At 60.1% G+C, this 23,826-nt stretch overlaps 11 protein-coding genes across 11 annotated transcripts in view; 5 read left to right on the forward strand and 6 right to left on the reverse strand.

The window, feature by feature from the left end:
- OT_ostta04g02090 (Magnesium chelatase, subunit H, N-terminal) overlaps positions 1 to 4,315 on the forward strand; it is a gene marked incomplete at both ends in the record, with an annotated part of 4,542 nt that extends 227 nt beyond the window's left edge. Inside the window, one exon of the mRNA XM_003078693.1 lies at positions 173 to 4,315. Within this exon, the coding sequence (XP_003078741.1) occupies positions 173 to 4,315 (4,143 nt within the window). The remainder of the gene's footprint in view (positions 1 to 172) is intronic.
- A 438-nt stretch (positions 4,316 to 4,753) lies between these two features.
- Positions 4,754 to 7,613, forward strand: OT_ostta04g02100 (SNF2-related; the record flags this gene model as incomplete). The annotated part of the gene is made up of 2 exons (XM_022984484.1): positions 4,754 to 6,325; positions 6,357 to 7,613. 2 exons carry the CDS (start codon positions 4,754 to 4,756, stop codon positions 7,611 to 7,613), a joined length of 2,829 nt encoding a protein of 942 aa, XP_022838748.1.
- Positions 7,614 to 7,683: 70 nt separating this feature from the next.
- OT_ostta04g02105 (Exoribonuclease, phosphorolytic domain 2) lies at positions 7,684 to 8,397 on the reverse strand (the record flags this gene model as incomplete). The annotated part of the gene is made up of 1 exon (XM_003078695.2): positions 7,684 to 8,397. The coding sequence occupies one exon, from the start codon at positions 8,395 to 8,397 to the stop codon at positions 7,684 to 7,686; it is 714 nt and encodes a 237-aa protein (XP_003078743.2).
- Positions 8,398 to 8,620: 223 nt separating this feature from the next.
- Positions 8,621 to 10,159, reverse strand: OT_ostta04g02110 (Exoribonuclease, phosphorolytic domain 2; the record flags this gene model as incomplete). The annotated part of the gene is made up of 1 exon (XM_022984487.1): positions 8,621 to 10,159. The coding sequence occupies one exon, from the start codon at positions 10,157 to 10,159 to the stop codon at positions 8,621 to 8,623; it is 1,539 nt and encodes a 512-aa protein (XP_022838749.1).
- A 168-nt stretch (positions 10,160 to 10,327) lies between these two features.
- On the forward strand, positions 10,328 to 10,714 carry OT_ostta04g02120 (unnamed product; the record flags this gene model as incomplete). Its single annotated transcript, XM_022984488.1, has 1 exon — positions 10,328 to 10,714. The coding sequence occupies one exon, from the start codon at positions 10,328 to 10,330 to the stop codon at positions 10,712 to 10,714; it is 387 nt and encodes a 128-aa protein (XP_022838750.1).
- A 137-nt stretch (positions 10,715 to 10,851) lies between these two features.
- On the reverse strand, positions 10,852 to 14,229 carry OT_ostta04g02130 (Domain of unknown function DUF221; the record flags this gene model as incomplete). The annotated part of the gene is made up of 1 exon (XM_003078696.2): positions 10,852 to 14,229. The coding sequence occupies one exon, from the start codon at positions 14,227 to 14,229 to the stop codon at positions 10,852 to 10,854; it is 3,378 nt and encodes a 1,125-aa protein (XP_003078744.2).
- Positions 14,230 to 14,620: 391 nt separating this feature from the next.
- On the reverse strand, positions 14,621 to 18,037 carry OT_ostta04g02140 (Helicase, C-terminal; the record flags this gene model as incomplete). The annotated part of the gene is made up of 1 exon (XM_003078697.2): positions 14,621 to 18,037. One exon carries the CDS (start codon positions 18,035 to 18,037, stop codon positions 14,621 to 14,623), a length of 3,417 nt encoding a protein of 1,138 aa, XP_003078745.2.
- A 164-nt stretch (positions 18,038 to 18,201) lies between these two features.
- Positions 18,202 to 20,691, reverse strand: OT_ostta04g02150 (Inositol polyphosphate-related phosphatase; the record flags this gene model as incomplete). Its single annotated transcript, XM_022984489.1, has 1 exon — positions 18,202 to 20,691. The coding sequence occupies one exon, from the start codon at positions 20,689 to 20,691 to the stop codon at positions 18,202 to 18,204; it is 2,490 nt and encodes an 829-aa protein (XP_022838751.1).
- Positions 20,692 to 20,995: 304 nt separating this feature from the next.
- On the forward strand, positions 20,996 to 21,679 carry OT_ostta04g02160 (t-SNARE; the record flags this gene model as incomplete). The annotated part of the gene is made up of 1 exon (XM_022984490.1): positions 20,996 to 21,679. One exon carries the CDS (start codon positions 20,996 to 20,998, stop codon positions 21,677 to 21,679), a length of 684 nt encoding a protein of 227 aa, XP_022838752.1.
- Positions 21,680 to 21,811: 132 nt separating this feature from the next.
- OT_ostta04g02170 (unnamed product) lies at positions 21,812 to 22,450 on the reverse strand (the record flags this gene model as incomplete). Its single annotated transcript, XM_022984491.1, has 1 exon — positions 21,812 to 22,450. The coding sequence occupies one exon, from the start codon at positions 22,448 to 22,450 to the stop codon at positions 21,812 to 21,814; it is 639 nt and encodes a 212-aa protein (XP_022838753.1).
- Positions 22,451 to 22,680: 230 nt separating this feature from the next.
- Positions 22,681 to 23,220, forward strand: OT_ostta04g02180 (U6 snRNA-associated Sm-like protein LSm4/Small nuclear ribonucleoprotein Sm D1/D3; the record flags this gene model as incomplete). The annotated part of the gene is made up of 2 exons (XM_022984492.1): positions 22,681 to 22,771; positions 22,973 to 23,220. The coding sequence occupies 2 exons, from the start codon at positions 22,681 to 22,683 to the stop codon at positions 23,218 to 23,220; spliced, it is 339 nt and encodes a 112-aa protein (XP_022838754.1).
- Between the last annotated feature and the right edge of the window lie 606 nt (positions 23,221 to 23,826).

Below are 23,826 nucleotides of genomic sequence, written 5' to 3' on the forward strand. Positions count from 1 at the left end.
AACGCGCGCGCGGGCGACGACGGCGCGGCGCGCGGATCGGCGCGGCGGGACGCGCGGGATGTCGATCGAGCGCGTCGTTAGGGGCGCGCGTGGGTGATGGGGTCGTGTGCGGGCGGTGGTGTGCGCTGTGACTGACGAGAACGCCGCGATTGGTGGATTTTTCGACGCGTAGGCGTTCAAGGGGAAAAATGGGGCAAAGCCGGCGCGCCGCGTCGCGCCGACGACGCGCGCGGTCGCGACGGGGCCCAAGGGACCGCTGAAGAAGAAGGGTTCGAATGAGGAGGATAAGATTGAGGATATGTCGTCCGGTTCGCGCGGAATGTTCACGACGGTGGACCCGGAGGTGCGACGCATCGTGCCGGACGCCAAGGGCCGCGTCGTGGTCAAGGTGACGTACGTGGTGTTGGAGTCTCAGTACCAATCCGCGCTCTCTGCGGCGGTGAAACAGATCAACGAAACCAACGATAAGGTGTGCGTCGAGGTCGTGGGTTACTTGTTGGAGGAGTTGCGCAACAAGGACAACTTGGAGGCGCTCAAGAAGGATGTCGAGACCTCGAACATCTTCATCGGTTCTTTGATCTTCATTGAGGAGCTCGCTGAGAAGATTGTCGAGATCGTGCAGCCGTGCCGCGAGAAGTTGGACGCGTGCCTCATCTTCCCGTCCATGCCGCAAGTCATGCGCTTGAACAAGCTCGGCACTTTCTCCATGGCGCAGCTCGGCCAGTCCAAGTCCGCGATCGCCTCCTTCATGCGCAAGAAGAAGGAATCCGGCGGTTTCGAGGAGGGCATGTTGAAGCTCGTCCGTACTCTCCCAAAGGTGCTGAAGTACTTGCCGTCCGACAAGGCGGCGGACGCGCGTAACTTCATGAACTCTTTGCAGTACTGGCTCGGTGGTTCCACGGATAACTTGGAGAACTTCTTGTTGATGATCTCCAAGGCGTACGTGCCGGAGCTCAAGGGCGTCGATCTCACCGTCGCCGAGCCGGAGGTGTTCCCGGATGTCGGCATCTGGCACCCTTCCGCGCCGGTGTACTACGAAGACTTAAAAGAGTACCTCAACTGGTACGACACCCGTAAGGACATCAAGTTCAAGGCGGATTCTCCCGTCATCGGTCTCGTTCTCCAGCGCTCTCACTTAGTCACCGGCGACCACGGTCACTACGACGGCATGGTCATGGAGCTCGAAGCTAAGGGTGCGCGGGTCGTTCCGATCTTCGCCGGTGGCCTCGACTTCTCCGGCCCGATCGAAAAGTTCTTCTTCGATCCGATCACGAAGGGTGCGTACGTGGACACCGTCTTGTCTCTCACCGGTTTCGCCCTCGTCGGCGGTCCGGCCCGTCAAGATCACCCCAAGGCGATCGAGTCCTTGAAGAAGCTCAACGTGCCGTACATGGTTACCGTTCCGTTGTCTTTCCAAACCACCGAGGAATGGAAGGATTCCACGCTCGGTCTCCACCCTGTGCAAGTCGCGCTTCAAGTTGCGCTTCCGGAGCTCGACGGCGGCCTCGAGCCGATGATCTTCTCCGGGCGCGACTCCAAGTCTGGCAAATCGCACACTCTGGAGGATCGCGCGGCGCAAATCGCCAACCGCGCCATCAAGTGGGCGGCACTTCGTAAGAAGACCGCGGCGGCCAAGAAGCTCGCCATCACCGTCTTCTCTTTCCCGCCTGACAAGGGGAACGTCGGTACCGCCGCGTACCTCAACGTCTTCGGCTCCATCTACCGCGTGCTTCAAGGCTTGCGCCGCCAAGGCTACAACGTTGGTGTTCTCCCGAGCAGCGAAGAGGAGCTCATCAACTCCGTTCTCAACGACAAGGAAGCGCAATACGCATCCCCGGACATGAACGTCGCCTACCGCATGCCGGTGAACGAGTACAAGAAGCTCTGCATTTATGAGGAGGACTTGCACGAGAACTGGGGTCCGCCGCCGGGTAACTTGAACACCGATGGCCAAAACATGCTCGTCTACGGTAAGCAGTTTGGCAACGTCTTCATCGGTGTTCAGCCGACGTTCGGCTACGAAGGTGATCCGATGCGACTGTTGTTCTCCAAGTCTGCGTCCCCACACCACGGTTTTGCGGCGTACTACACCTACCTTGAGCACATCTTCCAAGCCGACGCCGTACTGCACTTTGGTACGCACGGTTCGCTCGAGTTCATGCCGGGTAAGCAAGTTGGTATGGCCGGTGTGTGCTACCCGGATCGCTTGATTGGGAACATCCCGAACATCTACTACTACGCGGCGAACAACCCGTCCGAGGCCACCATTGCGAAGCGTCGATCGTACGCCAACACCATCTCCTACTTGACCCCGCCGGCTGAGAACGCCGGTCTCTACAAGGGCTTGAAGGAGCTCAAGGAGTTGATCTCTTCGTACCAAACCTTGAAGGATTCCGGTCGTGGTCCGTCCATCGTCAACACCATCATCTCCACGGCGATCACGTGCAACTTGGACAAGGATGTGAAGGAAATTCCGACTGATCCAGAAGCTGACGCCGCTGACTTTGATTCCGACAGACGCGATTTGATCGTCGGTAAGGTTTACCAAAAGCTTATGGAGATCGAATCCCGCTTGTTGCCGTGCGGCCTCCACGTCGTTGGTTGCCCGCCGTCTGCGGAAGAGGCTGTCGCGACGCTCGTCAACATTGCGTCCATCGACCGCGAAGACGAAGGTATCATCGCTCTCCCGGGTCTCCTCGCCATGTCCATCGGCAGAGACATCGAGTCCATCTACCGCTCCAACGATGCGGGTAACCTCGAAGACGTCCAGCTCTTGCAAGACATCACAGAGGCTTGCCGCGCTTGCGTCCGCACCTTTGTCAGCTCCGCTGCAGATCCTTCTGGCCGCGTTGCCGCGGGCGCTCTTGCCAGCGTCGGTAAACTCTTCGGCAGCGCCGCTGTTGCGCTTCCGTGGGGTGATGCCTTGAAGGGCACCCAGTTCGAGAGCACGGATGTCGAGAAGATGCGCACTCTGTTCGATTACTTGCGCTTCTGCCTCGAGCAAGTTGTCAAGGATAACGAGCTTGGCGCGCTCACTGAGGCTCTCGAGGGACAATACGTGCTTCCGGGCCCGGGTGGTGACCCGATCCGTAACCCGAAGGTGTTGCCGACCGGTAAGAACATTCACGCTCTCGACCCGCAAGCGATCCCGACGGGTGCGGCGGTTGCCTCCGCCAAGGTTGTTGTCGATCGTCTGATCGAGCGTGAGAAGAATGAAAACGGTGGCAAGTACCCGGAGTCCATCGCGCTGGTCCTTTGGGGTACGGATAACATCAAGACGTACGGTGAGTCCTTGGCGCAAGTCATGTTGATGGTGGGCGTGCGCCCGGCTCCGGATGCGCTCGGTCGGGTGAACAAGCTCGAGCTCATTTCCTTGGAAGAGCTCGGCCGCCCGCGCATCGACGTCGTCGTCAACTGCTCTGGTGTGTTCCGCGACTTGTTCGTCAACCAAATGAACTTGTTGGATCGTGCGGTCAAGCTCGCCGCTGAGCAAGAGAATGAACCGGATGAGATGAACTTTGTTCGCAAGCACGCGAAGGAGCAAGCCGCTGAACTCGGCCTTTCCGTCCGTGAAGCCGCGACGCGCATCTTCTCCAATGCGTCTGGTTCGTACTCTTCCAACGTCAACCTCGCCGTTGAGAACTCTTCCTGGAACGACGAGAGCCAGCTTCAAGACATGTACCTCAACCGTAAGTCCTTTGCGTTCAACTCCGATGCGCCGGGTGCGGGTATGGAAACGAAGAAGGAACTCTTTGAGTCTGCCTTGTCTAAGGTTGACGTCACCTTCCAAAACTTGGACTCTTCGGAGATCTCTCTCACAGATGTGAGCCACTACTTCGACTCCGATCCGACCAAGCTCGTCCAAGGGGTGCGCAAGGATGGCAAGATGCCGTCTTCTTACATTGCGGACACGACGACGGCGAATGCCCAAGTTCGTTCACTTTCTGAGACCATGCGCCTCGACTCGCGCACCAAGCTCTTGAACCCCAAGTGGTACGAGGGCATGATGGCGTCTGGCTACGAGGGTACTCGCGAGATCCAAAAGCGCCTCAACAACACGCTCGGCTGGTCCGCGACGTCTGGTCAAGTCGATAACTGGGTGTACGAGGACGCGAACAGCACGTTCATGGCCGATCCGGAGATGCAAAAGCGTCTCATGGAGTCCAACCCGAACTCGTTCAGAAAGATGGTCGCCAACTTCTTGGAAGCGAACGGCCGTGGTTACTGGGAGACGAGCGAGGAGAACATCGAACGATTGAAGCAGCTTTATATGGAGGTGGAAGATCGTATTGAAGGGGTGGAGAACGGGGCGTGAGCGCGACGCGAGACGGACGTCGAGACTGTCCGAAAATTTATCAGACACGATGCGAACGAGCGTTCGTATTCGTGATGGGTGGTGCGACCGACCACTCATGGCTCGCACTAGCGATGCCGGTTATGCAGGTTTTTACATTTAGGATAACCATTGTAACGCGCACATTAGCGTTCGAACCACGTCGTTCATCTCGCGTCTCTTTCGGTTGAGCTTCCCGTGGGCGCCGCCGAGCCGAGTCGCGCGCGTCGCTTCTCATCATCCCCTCCACACGCCACCTCGCGCGGACGGTAGGCCTCGCGCGCGCCGTCCCCATCGTACGGCGCGTCACGTGCCTCGCGCGCGTCGCTCGAGGCATATCAATCGATCCCACGTCGTCGTCGAGGCGAGATCACAACGATCCGAGAAGACGAATCGACGATGCGAGGGGAACGAAACACGATGCGCTCGAACTCGCCGTCGCCGTCCCCGCTGCGGGACGCGAACGGGACGCGACGACGGAGACCGACGGTGGTAAAGCGGCGAACGCTCGTGGAGTCGAGCGAGAGCGATGCGGCGAGCGAGAGCGAGGAAGATGACGTTGAGACGCGGCGGCGACGCGATGGACGAAGCGCGTTTCGCCCGACGCTCGAGAGCGAGAGCGAGAGCGAGAGCGAACGGGCGTCGGTTTCGCTAACGTCGGTTTCGCTAACGTCGCCGAAGAAAATGTCACCGACATACGTGGATGAGCCCAACGTGCCGGTGCCTAGGGACATCGGGATGGATGCGAGTTCTGCATCGAGCGCTCGACCGCTTCGATTAAAGGGCAAGGCGGAAGGGCCGAAATTCGAGCTTCACGCCGAGCTCGCAACGCGGTTATACGACCATCAGCGCGATGGCATCCGATGGATGTGGGGATTACATCTCGCCGGACGCGGTGGGATCTTGGCGGATGACATGGGTCTGGGGAAGACGCTGCAGGCGTGCGCGTTTGTCACCGGATTGTTACGCAGCGGCGCGGCGAAGCGTGTGCTCGTTCTCGCCCCGACTACGCTTCTTCCGCACTGGTTGAAAGAGTTCGAGACGTGCGGGTTAAAGGAGGGCAAGACGGTTTTCAAGTATTACAGCGGCACGCAGAGTTCTCGCGAACGAAATTTGCGCGCGTGCGTCTCTGGTCGAGGCGTACTCTTGGCCTCGTACGGGATGGTGACGACGCGAGCGAGCGAGCTCGGCGCGCCGAGCGATGACGACGAAGCCATGAAGGCGATGGGACGTGAAGGTCGCGGGGGCGTGCCTCGAGATTTCGCTGGAACCTTTCGGTGGGATTGGGTCGTCATGGACGAAGGACACACGCTGAAGAATCCAGCAACGCAGCTCGCTCAAAAGGTTCGACAAATCCCTGCGAATCTGCGCATGATCGTCACCGGCACGCCCGTGCAGAACGTTTTAAGCGAGCTTTGGTCCCTGTATGATCTCACGTGTCCGGGTTTACTTGGCGGGGAGAATGACTTCAGACGACAATTTGCGAACAAAATCACCGCCGGGCAAGCCGCGTCCGCGACACAAAAGCAACGTGCTGAGTCAAAGGAACTTACTATGACGCTTCGTCAACTGACACGTCCGTACTTTCTTCGGCGTGAAAAGAGTGAGATTCTGGCCAAGGATGACGCCAAGGAGGAGGTGACTGAGGATTTGTCCAAGGCGTCGTCCTCATCCATGACGAGTTGGAAGAACGTCAAAAACGTGCCTTCAGCGCTCGGACAGAAGAACGATTTTATCGCATGGATACCCCTGGATCCCGCGCAACGGGCACTTTACACGAAATTTTTAGCGTCGAGACCGATTCAAGACGCTATCAACAAGACGGGCTCGGCCATAGCTTGCATGAACACATTGAAGAAGATATGTGATCACCCTTCGCTGTGCGTTGGAGCGCAAGCAGAAGACGACTCGGACGCAGTCACCACGGAAGGACCTGTGGACCACGCCGTCGAAGAAGACGTTGAATTGAGAAAGAGCTGCTCGGGAGAGGCCGCCGCGGCCGCTTGCCGCGGCCGTTCGGGAGTGTAATTTTGACTCCGACGCCCTCTCGCGAGGGTCGCCGAGTTTGTCAGCCAAGTCAAAGTTTCTCATGTCCATGCTCGAGCGCTTTCGCATCGAGGGACATCGAACGCTGGTCTTCTCTCAATCTCAAGCGACACTTGACATCATCGAGGCAAACATTCGCGAGGCAAACATCGATTTCGTTCGCATCGATGGCAAAGTTAACGTTGACGAGAGAGATCGACGCGTGACCAAGTTTCGTTCTCAAGACGACATCCCAGTCATGCTCTTGACAGCTCGCGTCGGAGGCTTGGGCTTGACACTTACGGAGGCTACACGCGTGATCATCTTTGATCCCGCTTGGAATCCAACCACGGATAATCAATCGGTGGATCGCGCGTATCGCATCGGACAAACGAAGGATGTCGTGGTGTATCGCATGGTGACGTGCGGCACGATTGAGGAGAAAGTCTATCGCCGACAAGTCTTCAAGGGTAGTCTGTCGAAAGCGTGCACCGACGGTGTGAGTGGGAGGCAATACTTTGACGCGGATGACGCGAGTCAAATGTTTGAGATAACCGAACACGCGGCGAGCTCGAGCGAAACGATGAAGCAACTCAACATGCTCCACGCCATTGATAGGAAATGGACCAACGAATTGAGACGAGAAATCCCGTACGTTGAGTCTCTGCCGTGCGTGTGCGGTGTGAGCGACCACGACTTGCTCTTCAGTAAAGAAGATGAAGCGGTGGCGCCGTCGCAAGCCGCGCCGAAGCAATCCACCGGCGGCGTGACGACGACGCCCAAGGGCAAAGCGCCCGGAGGCGCCGCGTGGAAGGATGTGAACAGTGCCTGGGGGGGTGACGGCGGATTACTCGGTGGCGCCTTTCTCCGCGCACTGACGCCTTCGAAGGGACCTTCCTCGGCAGCGAAGGTGAAGAACATCGACGTGGATGAAAAATCACCGGAACACGTCTCGGGCGAGGCGAAACTGAGAGCGAAAATTGATCTCATCGCGTCTGACGTCGAAAAGCAGCGCGTCATTCTTTCTATGCCGGATGTCGTCGACAAGATTCCAGACAAAGGCGAGAGCGTTCGCAAAGCAATAGAGACTAAACTGGCGGAAAAGCGCGTACTCGAAGCGGAGTACGACGCAAAGTACACGAAGGCCGAGCCGGTCGTCGTCAAAGATGAGTTCTTCACTCCTGAAGGTTCGCCCGAAGTACAAGCCACTCTTGAGAGCGTTCGCTCGCTCTCTCTTGATCCGCGCGCCCTCTAAAAACGATTGATTCTTTCTTGTAACCATACGAAACGTGATGCATTCACTCAAAATACAACAGACACCGACCCTAACTCTTCGCTAACGCTTCCCTGACGATGGTATCAAACCGGTTACAACCCGCCGCGCATTGCTCAAGCGCCCGGCGACTCTCATCCGCAGTCCACCTGCCGAACGTCTCACCCTGCACCATCCCCTCCTCGCTCGACATTTGCGCTAGAAACACCTTCCCATTGCCCCGTTCGCACTCCTCCTCCGTCGGATCGAGCACTAATCGCTCGCCGATTCTCACTAACTCGCACGCGCTCGCCAAATCCGCCATCTCCACCCCCGCGCGCGCGAGCGCCGCGCTCGCCGCGAGCACACTCGCCACGACCTCCCCTCCGTCGGAATCCATGATCGTCACGTACACGTCCACTTGCGCTCTCGGAAACGTTTCCGTGAGCGCACACGCGCGCAGAACGTCCGCGATTCGCGCCGACAGTTCGACATCCGCCGCCGATCGATTGAGATCCTTTTCTCTCTCGTTCTCCCGTCCGCGCTCGACGTGAATCGCGCGCTTCCTCGCGAACGGGACTCTGAACACGTCGACGTCGATCACGCCCGTGTTCACGGTGAGATCGTCCACGCGCGGTCGACGCGGGCCGTAGACGGCGCAGGAGACTTTTGTGTTTCCGAGCTCGACGTAACTCGACCCGCTCGCTCGGGAGTTGGTGTCCAAGGCGACGGAGAGGGCGCGGAGGTGTTCGTCGGAGGCGCGACCGTCGGATCGTGGGGTTTGCATGACGACCGCGCGCGTCGAGGGCGTCCGTGAGTGCGGTCGGGCGGCGCGCGCGAGCCAGCCGCGCAAAGCGAAGATGAGAGACGTCGGTCGACGGCGTCGCGCGCGCGCTCGAGGATGGACGTACATCAAATCAGTGGTACGTTCCTGTTCGTTTACATAGTGACTGTCCCGACCGGTCGCGGGCGGTGATGGTGTTGATAATCGTACACGACGTTCCGGAAGCTCACCGCGTGCCGCGAAGACTGCGCATGGTGTCATCTTCGTCTTCATCGATCTCGTCTCGTTGCATGACGACGTTGAGAAATTCGGCTTCGAAATCTCTCCTCGGTCGCTCGAAGGATGAGGACAAGTTGTGTTCGAACCGCGCTCGCGCGATGGCTGCCGCTTGGTCGTCGCCATCGTTCGCGAACGACTGTTGCTGTTGATCGGGGATCTCTGGAACAGAGACGTCGAAGCCGAACATGCCCTTGACCACAGTGTCGCTCGCGGAGCCTGTGCGAGTGACGTTCGACGCTCGATTCTTTCGAGCGTTGCTCAAAATATCCTTGCCGTTGTGCCCGATGTGCGACTGCAGTGAGGCGCCGCCCATGGCGATGAGCGTTTCCGTCGGAATGTGCGCGTGTTTGGGCTTGGGAGGCGTCGGAGGTAACAATCGCTCCTTGGGCGTGAACTTCTTTATCACCTCTTCGTGCGGATTCGACCAGACGGCGGTCTCCGCTTGCGCCGCCGCTGTGCCCACGAGCGAAGCGTCGCTGAATCCCTCCGCCTGTCTGTACGCCGCACGAGATCTCCATTGGCTCGATCCGAGCGAATCGTCGTCTTCGTCCTGACGTATCGAGCTTCGGCGCTCGAGATCGCGATTCTCGCGTCTGAAGTCCGCCGGCCTCTTGTGCGTCCCCCACTGCCTGGGATCGCGCGCGCCTTGTTCGCCGCGGACGCTCCCCAATCTCTCCGGCGCGCGCGGATCCACCACGGGGACGATGGGATCCCAGTCACCGTAGCTGAAGCTCCTGCTCTTGTCTAGTCCCGGATTCGGGCCTCGGCGCCCGTCACCATTACCGCCGTCGTAGTCCCGACTCGGTCGCCCGGCTGGAGGGGAACGACTGCCTCGCGACGCGCTTCGTCGCATCCCCGGCGCCGCCTTCAACCACCGTCGCACCATGATCCACGCCATGGCTACCCCACTGAACGTCGCGCTCATCACGGCGAAGATCATCGCGCACACCCCGAGCGTGGTGCCCACGAGCAACGCCCCGCCGAGGGCGCCGAGCAGTCCCTCGCCCGAATTCGCCGCCGCCGCCGCCCAGCACGCCAGCCCCCCGGTCGCCGGCAATCCGAACCGAAGGACCCCACATGCGGTCGCAAACACTCCCGACATCGCCGTCATCATCGCCTCGTCTCGACGCTCCATCGACCGCGTTCGCATCGCTCGTCGCTCCGCCCGTTCCGTCGCCCGCGTCTCATCCGCGTCTCGCGCGCCATCCGCCTCCACCTCACCGTACGTCCTCGATCGCGATCGCTCCAATCGTCCATCGTTCGTCACGCCCCATCCCTCCGCATCCGCGCTCGGTCGTCCGCGTCCGCGTCCGTTCGCGTTCGCGACGACCGCGAGACGTTTCGATTCCCACCTCGAGGCGCTTCGTCCCCCCGTCGAGGTTCGAATCGTCATCGTCGCCCGCGCGCGCGCGCGCCCGCTCGCGCGCGCGTCCACGCGCGGGCATCGACGGGAGATTTTCATCTCCATCCCTCGCGCGAGCGCCATCGTCCGCGGCGACGTCGCGCGCGCGTCGGCGCGTCGTCGTGTGATGCCGAGGCGTCGGTGGCGACACCGAGGGACTCCTTCACGAGTCATGACTCATGACGCACGCGTGCGCATCATCGCGTCGTCCCCCACGCCATCGCCGCGCGCGCGACGTCGCGACGCCCGCGGATGTCGCGCGCGTTCGATCTCACCGCGCCGCCGCCGCCGCGTCCGAGGCGCGCGCGCGCGGACGCGGACGTGGACGCGGCGGCGGTGACGCTGGAGCTCGACGCGCGATGGGCGGCGATGTTCGCGGCGACGGCGCGACGACGGGCGGCGCGACGGGCGGGCGCGGACGACGGACGCGCGCGCGCGGTGGGCGGACGCGCGCGGACGCGCGAGTGGGTCGAGCGGGAGGGGGCGGCGGGGAGGGGGCGAACGGACGCGCGCGGGCGGACGGAGGCGTACGGCGCGGCGGGCGTCGTCGAGGTGGCGCGGGCGGAGGCGGCGATGAACGCGGCGTTCGACGCGTGGTTGGACGCGAACGAGGCGAGGTGGTTTCCGTGCGAGACGTGACGACGCGCGGGTGCGCGGAGGTGGTTCGATGCGCGCGCGTCCGCGGGCCATTTTTGGAAGGAAGCGTTATGACTGGTATTACGTGGCGCTGCGCGTTGTTTATTCAACACCAGGGACGGATGGCCCGACGCCAGGAACTATGGTTCCGGTTTTGTTTGCGCGTTCGCTGCTTGCTCGGCGGCGCGCTGCTGCCTGAGCTTGGTGAGGTACGGCGACTTGGACTTGCGGAGCAACTGATCCGCGGCCTTTTCACGCGCTTGCTTCTTCAACGCGATCCCGCGGATGACCTCCATCTTCTTCGGATCGTTGTCCGGTAAGTGCGCCACCGTGTCGAGAATGTCTTGTTCCGCCTCCTTACGAGCCTTGATCATCTTCCAACGTCGCAAGAAAATGGAGCCGGCGGATTTCTCCGCGGCGAGCGGCCAGAGCACGCTCGGGGCGTACGTTTGCCACAAACCCGCCTTCACCTTGTACTCAATCTCCTCCCTGCCTTGCTCCCGCGTGTTAGCCAAAACATTCACGTGTTTATGTTCACTCCATTTCATCTCGTCCACGGGAACGACGCCACGGACATGCTTCTTCTTACGCTTGTCTTGCTTGATACTCGTCATCGTCACGACGACTTGTCTGTCGTCCAAGTTGAACACCTCTCCTTGCGCATCCTTCGTCGGCGTGACGGACGGACGCGGCGACGCACTTCCGTTGGTGTCACCGAAAAATTCCGAGTCTGCATCATGAACGTCCTCCTTGATCGCTGCCGACGTGTACACCGGAACCTTCAAAGCCGACTTCAGAATAATGTTTATCCTCGCCCACTCGATCGCGGTGAGGGCGATGATCGGCAATATAGCCGCTCGATACTTCATGGTGTCATATCCGAGGGTAGGAAGACCGAAGGCGATCATGATCTGACTGAACATCAGACTGAAATACATCTTACCGACGAGCCACGCCCACATGGATGTTCCCGCAGAGTATTGCTGAATGTAGTGATAGACAATGTTGTGCTTCCAGAAGACGTAGAAGAAGAAAAAGAACAAGCCGCATACGGGAAGAAGTAACGGCGAGACGACGGCATAAATCATGCCGATGAAGAAGACGAGCATGCACTGCGCGGGAACGCGGTGACTCGGTGTCGGCGTTGGCTGAGCCCAGATCAGTCTCTTCTTGAACGCTGGCCACGTGCGCGCTCGACTGCGGTACATCAAGCACTTAGTGACGAATCCAAGCAAAACAGGCGGGTGAATCAACTCCAGCACAGGTGACGTAGCGCAGCGAAGCAAGAGGAATTGAAGGAAGAAGGTGCTCGTGTTCATCAGTCTCAGAATAAACTGATACGTGAACAGGTGAGGCTTTGAGATCCACTGCCCGATGCTCTCCCAAAGCGGCGTATCGCTCAAGTTACCAAGCACCAAGTTCAGAATCAACAGCCAGAAGTACATAGAGGCTCCGAAGGAGTCCATCGAGCTGATCGCAACGAAGCCGGTTTGTCGACTCACGACCAGACTCAGAATGTGACCGATGACGAGGAAAATGGTGAGGACGATGGATAAGATAACGTTGTAAAGTTGTTCTCCCATGAAATCAACAAGGGCGGTTTTCTCTTGGGTGATCGCGGACACTGCAGCGTTCACCGGGTACATGAAGAACACGGAGATACTCAAAGCGATAAGCCACGCTTGAGTGGTCTTCCTGGCTCGCTCCACTGTGGTCAAGGAGAGATTGTGCCAAACCACGTCTGAGTTCCCTGGGGCCGGCTCTGTCGCCCACTGGCCGGGAACTGAATCGACTTGAATTTGCGACGCGATGACAGCGTCCATTTGTCGAGCGAAAACCACGATTGCACTGCTGGCTGGCGCTTGATTATTGATGTAATCGTCGCGAATCTTAATGAACGTATCGAACGCATGCTGCTCCGCTCGCTTCAGTTCATCAACCTCCTGTAACGCTTTGGAAAGTTGCTTTGATTGCGATTTCTTCAGGCGCACGTCTGCTTTTTTTTCGATTTCTGAAAGATCGTCTATCGCCTGCATGCACATCGTGTGCGCCTCGCGCGCGTTTGCCCACGCATTCGCTGCCTTGTCGAGTTGGCGTGTGTCCGACGCGAGCATCTTGAAGGCGATGCAGTCTTTACCGAGAACTCTTTCAAATTTGTTGATGAGAAGAGCCATAGACTCCTCTTTGTAGAGAGCGCGAAGCACACGGTTACCTTCGGTGAATGTTTGAACCGTACCTTCCGTAAGGAAGAGTTTCGTCTTTCCGAGGCAACCAACGTCTTCATCGTCGATATTTACCATGCGACTACTTAGTCTTAACGATTTGCCTGGTCGAAGCCCAGCGGCGAGGTTCACCGCGCCGAGCTTGGCCAACCGGTTAGGAACAGGTGCCGTGGTATACAACGGCATATCCTTCACCACGATGGCGTTCGCTTTTATGCCCGTCTTGTTGGGATTCACCGACCACATCATTGCGATGTACTTTCTTGACTCAACGCGAATCATTGTCATCAAGAAAAGACTGATGATCCAGCACGAAGCGACCGCTGCTGCAAATGAATGACCGCCGCGTGCATTCAGTAAGGTGTATTCGGCGATCCCTGAGCGCTCAAGCGAAGCCACGACCCGACCGCCCGTGTCCGTAGATGGAACCGTGTCCGAGACGTACAGCGGTATGAGGAGCGGACAGCACAGGACACCGGACGCAAAGAAGAATCTGCTGCTGAGTTTGAACCAACGGACCAACATATATTCGTCTGGAGTCGTAAACTCCTTCATCCACTCGTTATCACGATACCAAGCGTCCCAAAGCCAAGACCAAGCACTGTCATCGCGTGGCTTTGGGAGAGGGATCTCTCTCGGAGGGAACTTTGGATTGCCCTTTTCGAGCCACGCTGCCGAATCAATTGCCATGCGCAACCACTTAATCTTGCGCAGACCGGTGAACAAGCATACGAGTAAGAGGAAAATGCTGGCATAAACGCCCGTGGTGGCCATCAAATCGTTGATTGTGGTCTTCGTATCGCACGAAGCGCCGCGTTCGCACACCTCCAGATAGTAACAAGAGATCCCCGTTCCCGTGCGCTTGATGCCCTCGATGGAGTAGTCCCCGGCAAACGCCATCGGATAGTAACCAGTGGAACTATCGCAGCTGATGCACTCTAACGATTCCAGAGGCGGACATTTATCGAACTGCTTGTACTTTGACACGTTAAACTGCGCCACCGTCCCCCAAGGACTCAACGTGTCGTCCGTCAGCCTCGCCACCGGCGGATTCGACGTCCCTTCCAGGGGACGAATCGTTCGAGGTTTCCCCACCACCTCATCGAACAGCCACGAGGAGCGCACGGCGCAATCTCCGGCGCACCCTACTGGGCACGGGCATTTCGTCCCGTTCTCGTCAACCAGCGTCGTCGTGATCCACGCCCCGGAGCCCCACGGCGTCATCTTCCGGTCGCGCGACTGTGTCATCGACTTGAGCTCATCGCCACTAGCGAAGTACGACGCATCCGACGACATCGCGCGCGCTCACGAAGATTCGCGCGTCGAGTGCGTGAATTTCAATTCGATCGATCGAATGCGAACGATCGGCGTCTCACGCGCGCGACGCGTCGCTCGGGCGGGCGTGAAAGCGTCGCGCGCGCGTGAAAGCGTCGCGCGCGCGACGGCGTGTCGTCCGCGCGTGCGACGATGACGCGCGCGCCGCGACCGCTCTGCGCCGACGAGGGATCCGCGAAAGATTAATTTATTGACACAGAGGGGTGTGGGTTTAGGCCCGGGGCGCGAAGAGCTCGGACGGAGCGACGCGCGCGGACGAGCGATGGCATCGAGCGGACGTGAGCGCGTGGTTTCGTGCGATGACAAGCGCCGGTTCTGCTTCGTTTCGATTCGAGTGGTGGGAAGACGCCGATCAGCCCCTTCTTTTCGACAGTCTCCACGCGTTTGGGTCGTTCCATCTATCATAGAGCGGTTCAATTTTTTCCGCCTTTTTGCGCTTGCTCAGGTGACGAGGGTCACTTTGCTTAAAGAAGCGCGGGGCGAGCTCGATGAGCCACTTGGGGTCGATCGCGCACACTTCACGCATGTACTCCTTGGTCGTGAGGACGAGCTCGTGGTAGATAACCCAGTCCGGCTGTCTCTGAAAGAGCGAGCTCGAGGGATGGATGTACGTGGGTGTTTGTTCCACGACGGTTTTGTATCCTTCCTGTGGGTCCTTCTTGGCGGCGTGGAAGAAGAATCCAGAACAGATGGCCTTACGAACTTTGTTGTAGTTGCGTCCGGCGCTCTGCGTGCCGAGTTTGTAGCGATCCATGATGGTGAGGAGCTGTTTGCGCACGTCTTGCGCGCGTTTCATCGAGCGCGCTTGCAAAAAGTTTTCATAGCACCACGGTTCGCTGAACCCCTGAGACTTCCAGGCCTCGTACACAGACAAAAGTGTGAGGTGATCGCCCTCGGCCTGGAAAAATTTATTCTTCCTAGCGTCTGCCTGCGCTTGCTTCTCTTTCGGACGATGGAAGATATTCTGAGCGCTCAGCATGGCCACAATGGTTAAGATCTCATCCGAGCATCCGATATCGACGCTCGCGATGAGCATCTTACTCATCTGAGGCTCAAGCGGGAACTCCGCCATCTTTCGACCGAGTCTAGTGAGTAAACCTTCCTCGTCTAGAGCCCCGAGATTGTAGAGTTGTTCCAAAGCCGTGACGAGAGTTGCCGGCGGCGGCGCGTCCATGAAATCGAAGTTGATTAAGTCATTGATCCCCATGGCTTTCATCGTCAGGACAGTCATGGCCAAGTTCGTTCGCTGAATCTCCGGAACTGACGTCGGGAGCATTTCGTTTTTGAACGCACTTTCTGTGTATAACCTGTAGCACTTACCCGGACCGGTACGACCTGCGCGACCGGCTCGCTGTCGTGCCGATGCTTGAGAAATCGGCGCCACGATGAGGGAATCCATGGAAATTTTCGGGTTATACACCTTTTGCTTGGAGAAACCAGGATCAACAACGTAGAAAATACCGTCGATGGTGAGTGAAGCTTCCGCGATGTTCGTCGCAATGACGCACTTGCGACTTCCCGGAGGTGCCGGCTCAAAAATTCGAGTCTGCTGCTCACTTGGGAGCGCAGAGTACACCGGTAGAACGTGCAACTCTGGTACCGACGGACCTAAAGCTCGCATGCGATCAAATAAAATCTCAGCAGCAGAATCAATTTCTTCTTGACCGGTCAAGAAGAGTAAAATGTCCCCCTCGGGTTCTGTGAGATGAATCTGCATAACGGTGATGAGCGCGGCGTCCAGGTAGTCGCTCTCTGGCGCCTTAGTGTACAATACCTCTACCGGGAACGTTCTACCCGGAATGGTGAAAATTGGACAGTCAAAGAAGTACGTCGAAAACTTTTCAGCGTCCAACGTTGCCGAGGTGACGATGATTTTCAAATCTTTTCTCTTGGCGCAACATTTCTTCAACAGTCCAAAAAGTACATCCGTGTGAATTGTTCGTTCGTGCGCCTCGTCCAACATGATCACACAGTACTGCGACAACGAATCGTCTAACAACGCCTCACGAAGCAACATGCCGTCTGTCATATATTTGATCACCGTGTCCTGAGACGTGCAGTCTTCAAAACGAATGGCGTAACCAACTTCCTCGCCGAGTCTACAACCAACTTCCTCTGCTACGCGTTTCGCCACTGACATCGCGGCGACGCGCCTCGGCTGCGTACAGCCTATTCGACCACGAGATGTGTAACCGGCTTCCGCTAGATACTGCGTCATTTGCGTCGTCTTACCCGACCCCGTTTCACCGATGACAACCAAAATTTGATTATCATTCACCGCCTGAATCAGTTGATCTCGCAACTGATAAATAGGAAGTGTCTTTCGTAGCTCGTGAATCGGCATTGTTTGTGGCTTACCCATACGTTCACCGCCTCGTCCAAGAGCTTTCGCTTTCCAGGCAGGCATATCTCGCCCTGGACGCCCGCCGTATTGCCGCGAGTCATCCACCAGGAGCGCATCTCCTGTCCTCCCCATCGGATCTTCCCAAGGGCGATTTGATAGTTGTCCATCGGTCTCCAACTCGGCTCGCTGCTGTTCTCGCAACTCACGGCGTTCCTTCGCCAGCGTCGCCTGTGTCATCGCGGCGCGCTGCATAGAACCGTCTGGATTCTTCACAATTTTGATTGGTGATACATCTCCAGTGCTCGCCGCGGTCTGTCCCTGCAAGAACGGCGCCTCTTCCTCGTTCATCTCGATCTCGACTTCTTCCTCAGCCTCTTCTTCGTAGGATAGCATACCCTCGTTCTCCGGATCGAATTGTGGATAATCCTGCACCTTGAGTACGCCGCTCGCGATTAGTTGCCGAGCCTCCCACAACTCTGGCGAGCTCAGTCGCTTCACTGGCCGCTTTCGCGAGCTCATGCTTCCGTCCTCCAACGCCCTGGGATTGATACCAGATAGACCTTTCAAAGAAATGTCACCTGACGGCCCAGGCGGCGGCAAGTTACTCCTCGGCGCGGGATTGCTTCGATTCCCCCCGAACGCTCCTCTAGAGGTCGTCGTCTCCTTCCCCGTTATTTGATCGACCTCCTTCATGCTCAGCGACATCTTCTGACCGTTTCGGCTCAAGACTTTCACGAACACCCTATCCCCGCGACTCGCACCGTCTTTGGCGCTCTTAAGATGCCGATCGGCGATCGCGCTCACGTGCACAAGACCCTCGAACTTTCTCTTGAATTCGACGAGCTCCACGAACGCGCCAAAATCTAAAACGTTCGTCACCCGTCCGCGACACACCTCACCCACGCTCGGCTCACCATCCCGCATCCGCTCTTCTCCAGTGCTATTCTCGACCTCTCGCGAGTGCGACGTCTCGCGATCGTTCACCCGCTCGCACAGTCTCGGGTCGTCAGCCGCGTTCGCCTTGACGTCCCGGTCCCCGTACAGCTCCCTCGTCATCGCCCTCGCTCGCTCGTCGTTGTCTCGCACCGCCAAACCTGACCACACCGCGTCTTTTGTCGACGCACCGCTCGCGTTCTCGCTGCCATCTCGCGTCGAAGTCCCACCGACCTTTGTCCCGCCAGTCGTCGAGCCGCCTCGCTTCAGCCCGCGTTGAATCAAACTCAACAGGGATTCCGCGAACGCGTCGTCTACCTCCGCGCCGACCGAGCCCAGGGCGTCGCGGAACGCACCCGGGGTACCGTTCTCATCGGCGAGCGCGATCACGAACTCGCTCAAGGTTTTATCGGCGATCCCGAGGTGGTTTTCGAGCTCCTTGGTGACCTTGTTCACCAGCGCGAGCTGTTGGAGCTTCCCGAGCGAGCTCATGACTCGGGCGATTCAGGAGTGGTGATGCGGTGACGGTCGAGAGGTGTTCGCGCACCTTCTCGCGCGCGGTGCCTCTCGGCGACGACGCGCGCGCGGAGGAGTGTGGGCGCCCGCGGCGATTCAACCACGCTGACGTACTGCGATACAACTGACAACCTAGAGTACTAAAAGTCTATGAGATTTCCCGAGGCGTTACCGGTCGACTCCTGAGGCTCCGGAGAGACAGAGAAGTTAAACCAACCGGGAAGGAAGGATGGTTCGCTCGGTGGAGGCGCGACCTCGCGCGCGCGGAGGGTCCGGAGGAAGCTTGGATGACAGCCGGCGAGCGCGCCGATGAAGGCGACGCGTCTGGGATTTGGCTGCTCGGTGGATTCCGGGAATAAACACGTCGCAAATGTGAGGATCATCTCCGTGACGTGGACACGCGCTCCAGTCTTCGCACATTCCTCGTCGAGACGTTTGATGAGCGCCGCGATGTGCACGAGAGCTGCCTTGGCCTTGGTGGAAAGGTGACGGCCCAGGAGTCCGTGCGCGAACTCCTTTGGCTGCGGATCGTCTAACTTCATGGCGTCTACTGCGTCTAATACTCCTGGCTCATCAAGAATTCGACGCGGAAGCGCTGACAATAAAGAAACAAGCGCTTCACCGACGTCATAGACGTTAACACCGAGCGCTCCAAAATCAATATCCGTTTCCCCGTGCTGGAGTGTTTCGGCAATCTTTGCGACGCCCCCGGGTGTACGCAACCCATCTAACGGTTCGAAGAAAATCCCTGGAGCCGTACTAATGTTCTCAAACACGTAGTCGACCAGTGTGCTGATCACCTGCGGACAGTTTGGTGGGAACATTGTCGTTGGCAGATCTTCCAGCGGCGTTCCAAACACGCAAGGGATGTACTGGCCTTTAACCATGACAAAGAAATCTCTTCCACCCTCCAATCGTACCACGAGTACGGCTTCGACGAGCTTCGGCTTGGCACCAATCTCGATGAGCGGCTCTTCGCTTCTTCTTGACAAAGAATCGTGACTGAACGCGCTCGGCCCTGATTCGCGCCCGCCTTGCACGCACGCGCGAACCTTGAGTACGATTTCTTCGCCCGGCAGCAGGCTTCCCGCCATCGGATTGACAGTAATCCACCCAGGCGTCGCCGGGCCGCCCGGTATGGGGGAAACGAGACTAAATTTCGCCGGAACGTCTCCGACATTCGACATGGTGAACTCGCCAAGCGCGTCACGCGAATAAAACATCTCACCCAAATCAACGCTCGGATTGACAATCGCACATTTCGGTTGAGCAGCCATCTCGACGTGGTCGAGTCGACGGCGGAGGTCAAACATGAGCGCATTCAATTTTTGTGGATCGAGCTCGCGAACCACGATCGAAAACACGGCGTGTACCGGTTTATGGTCCGAGTGCGTCAATTCAGAGCGACCGTACTCCAATAAATTGATGTCAAAATCGCCGTTCCACAAAACTCGATCGCACCAAGCCGGCGTCCGTTTCTTCTCTTCTTCCTTCTTCTGCCCCGCGTCGACTACGTCAGCGTCTGCGTCCTCGGCGCCGCTGTAAATATTTGTCCCTGGTCTGTACTTGTACGTCGGCGCGAATGTGAGCTCGCTTTCGTGCCAACCTTGAAACACTCTCCCACCAGCACGCTCGATGTTCAGCTGGTCGCACGCTAGGAGCTGTGAGAACGTACCCTTGGTAATGCAGTCTCGAACGAATTTATCGGTCGCATTCAATCGATAATTCAAATCTCCCATCCAAATGGCGCTCGCCGCGTCCTCAATCGTATGCTCGACGCCGTCCAAGCCGTCGGGAGGGTGGAATCTCAACTGATCCACGATCGTCGCAAAATCTTCGTTTCGTCTGTGTTCATCACCCGGTTTGGTCCCAGCGCTCAGGTGCGAGCACACGAATACCAGAGGCGTGCTGTATAGCTTCATCCAAACCGCACACGCGCCTTTGTTTCCGAGCACGCCGACGCCAATGTTGAATCCCGTCGCCACGGACGCCACGCGCACGTCTTTGAGATGCGGCAAAAGTGATGTTTTCACCCACACCGTGATATACACGCCCACGAGCTGTTTCTGCGCCACAGGTCTGTACGTCGGCTCGGCTTTTGATTTCGCGCGCCTCGAAACGTCGGCGTCGTCGAAAGACACCCACGACGTCGTTCCCGACGTCGACGCCCCCCCCCCCCTCCCCGCGTCATTCCCGTACGACGCATCGTAATCCACCATCGTTCCTCTGCGCTTCGTCGCCCCCTGCCTCGCCGCGTCTCCGTTCAGCGCCCGGTCCAACACCTCCTCCCACGCCTCCGTCGCCGCCGCGTCCTTCCCCGCCAGCACCTTATCCACGTGCAGCGGCACGATCTCCTGGAATCCAACGACGACCACGTCCGGCGTCCCCTCTTCCCCTCGCGCGCCCATCAACCACCCGCGAACGTCCTCGTCGCCCCTCGGCGCCTTTCCGTTCGTGTTCCACGTCCCCGTCGTCACCCGCGTCCGCACCCGCGTCGTGTACGCGTCGATCGACTCCGCGAGAAACGCCTCGCGGACGACCGACGGGTGCATCGTCGAGCTCCACTCCCGGGCGAGCGGATGCGCGCGCGTTCCCTCGGGCGTCGAACGCATCGATCGCGTTTTCACCATCGTCGCCGTCGCGTCGGAATCATCGTCGAAATCCCGCACCCATCCCGCGTTCGGCGCGCCCGCGCGCGAGCCCCGTCGCTCGCCCGCGCGCGCGTCGCTCGAGAAGAGGGCGCGCATGCGCGCGCGCGCGTCGACGGGCCCAGCGCGCGCGTCGTCGAATGATGCCGTTCGACCAGTCATGACTCGTCACACGAGGGACTCCACGCCCGAGATCCCATCGCATCGTCCCACGCGCGCGAGGGCGCGACGCCGACGCCGCGCGCGCGCGTCGCCCGCGTTCGGGACGGCGACGACCGCGCGCGCGATGTCCGTCATCTTTGAGAGCCACGAGCGGGAGTTTTGTGCGTTTTCATCGGCGATTCGTCGAGGCGTGGACGGCGCGCGCGACGCGACGACGCCGAGCGAGCGCCGCGCGCGCGCGAGCGAGATCGAGAGCGCCGTCGCGGAGTGCGAGGCGTTGATTCGTCGCATGGATCTCGAGGCGCGATCGGTCGGTGACGCGAGCGCGAAGACGACGATGTTGAGCAAGCTGCGGGATTATAAGAGCGAGCTGGCGACGCGAAAGCGCGAGGCGCGAGAGGCGAGCGCGGGCGAGGGAGCGGAAGACGCCAGGGATGCGCTGTTGGGGGCGGCCGAACGTGGGCTCGGAGGAGTGGGCTCGATGGAGGACGGGACGGCGAACGGGGAACGGGAGATGGAGACGACGGAGCGCCTGGCGCGGACGGGGGAGCGGATTCGGGAGAGTCAGCGCTCGCTCGCGGAGACGGAGGATTTGGGCGTGAGCATCCTGCAAGATTTACAGGGACAACGCGAAACAATTCAACGAAGCCGTGAGGCGCTGCACGGCGCCGACGACACCATCGCGCGGTCGAGGAAGATTCTCAGTAGCATGAGTCGACGCGCGACGGCGAACAAGGTGTACTTTTACGGCGTCGCCGGCGTCTTGACCGTGGCCATTCTCATCATCATCTTCCACAGACTCGCGTAGACGTGATGCAGTAAAATAATTCATGCACCTCGACGAATCATTCGCGTCTCGCTCGCGGCCGCTCGATGTCGTTCATTACAAAGTTCAATACGCGCGCGCGGCGGGCGCGGATTGACGTACGCGTCGCCTCGCTCACTCAACGTCATCCTCTTCGCGCAGCAAATACACCCGCCCCCCCGGCGCGCACGTCATCCCACCCCACGGCGCCCCCACCGTCGCCTCGCGCTCGAACGTCGCGTCGAACACGATTTTCCTCGCGCAACAGTGACACTCGGCGCGCGTCTTCGACGTCCCGCCGCGCGTCTTCAAAAACGCAAACACCCTCTCTCGACACCGCGGATTCGGACACGTCCCTCGCACCGCCATCACCTCCCCCCGCGCCACCCTTCCCATCGCATCCCACGCCCGCGCGGCGACGACCATTCCCACGAGCGCCGCCGCCGTCCCGCCGCCGCCCGCGTCGCCGCCGCGCGCCCACTTTGACGCCTCCACGAGCACCACCGCGCTCGCGAGCGCCCACGTCGTCCCGTACGTCCCCCGAAGCGCGCGCATTTGTTCGACATCGTCCTCGACCGCCGCGTTCGCGCCCCGTCGACGCACCGCTCGCCCGTCGTCGTCGTCGTCGTCAACATCATCATCATCATCATCATCATCATCATCATCATCGGCATCGGTCGCCCGTCGCGCGATCCACCGCCCCCCCTTCCCCCGCCATCGCGTCCGCCGCACGTCGACGAGACGCCCGCGCGCGCCCACGATCGCGCGCGCCATGACGTCGCCGTCGGACGCGCGTTTGGAAATCAATGCGTGCGTCCCGTCCCGCACACGCGGGTGTTCGACCCCACGCCCCGCCCGCGATCGTCGCGCGTGTTCTCTCGCGCCCCCGACAGACGCGCGCGCGCGCACGCGCGATCGCCCGCGCCCGTCTTCCCGCGTCCGTCTTCGCGCGACTCGCACGCGCGCGCCCGGAGACGGTCGACGCGACGTCGGACATCGACGGGATGAAGCTCGTGCGATTCTTACAGAAACTCTCCAACGAAAGCGTGACGATCGAACTGAAGAACGGCACGACGGCGCACGGCACGATCACGGGTGCGTCGACGCGTCGGCGAGAACGGGGCGCGCGTGGACACCGACGGCGCGCGGTGGGACGCTTCGGGGGATGGGCGGCGGCGGCGACGACGCGAGACGGCGGCGACGCGCGCGCGGACGCGCGGACGACGCGCGAGGATTGGACGACGCGCGGTGTGACTGACGAGACGCGATCGGTGTTGTGTATTCGCGCGCGCGCAGGCGTGGACGTGAGCATGAACACGCACCTGAAGCAGGTGAAGCTGACGCTCAAGGGGAAAAACCCGACCAACGTGGAACATCTGAGCGTGCGCGGGAACACGATTCGGTACTACATCCTTCCGGATTCGCTCAACCTCGACACGTTGTTGGTGGACGACACGCCCAAGCAAGGGAAGCCTCGGGCGAAGGCGGCGGCGGCGGCGGGGCGCGGGAGAGGCCGCGGAAGAGGTCGCGGGCGCGCGCGATGAGTCGACGCGCGCGCGTCGCGCCCGCCGCGCCGCGACGGGCTAGTTGTTTTGTAACCGAGGAGATCATTCGTAGACGTCACGCGCGTCTTCGCGCGCGACGCTCGGGCGCGTCGTTCGCCGCGTCGTTCGCGAAGACGCGGGGCGTTCGACCGCCTCGCGACGCGCGCGCGTCGCGACCGCACACGTCGTCCGCGCGCCCGTCGACGCCCGCGCGTCATGCCGCCCTCGCGATGGGCGATCGACCTGGCCAAGCGCGCCGTCGCCGCAGATCTCGCCGGCGACGCGAGCGAGGCGGCGCGCGCGTACAGAGACGCCGCGGATGCGCTCGACCGCGACGCCGCGATGGCGACCTCGACGGAGGACGCGTCGTCGATGGCGCGCAAGGCGACGGAGTATCGCGAGCGGGCGCGTGAGCTGGAGTCGACGCGCGAGCGAGGCGCGGTCGGGACGAGCGCGGCGGCGACGGCGGCGACGGCGGCGACGGCGGCGGCGGCGGCGGCGAACGCGGCGGAGGAACGAGCACCGTCGCGGGCGCGGCGGCGGTGGGCGCGTGCGCCGGGTTCGCGCTTCTCGGACCCGTCTCCGCGATCGTCGCCGCGGGCGCGA

The sequence above is a fragment of the Ostreococcus tauri genome (genome assembly GCF_000214015.3).
Source record: "Ostreococcus tauri WGS project CAID00000000 data, contig chromosome 04, whole genome shotgun sequence".
Classification (NCBI taxonomy): Eukaryota; Viridiplantae; Chlorophyta; class Mamiellophyceae; order Mamiellales; family Bathycoccaceae; genus Ostreococcus; species Ostreococcus tauri.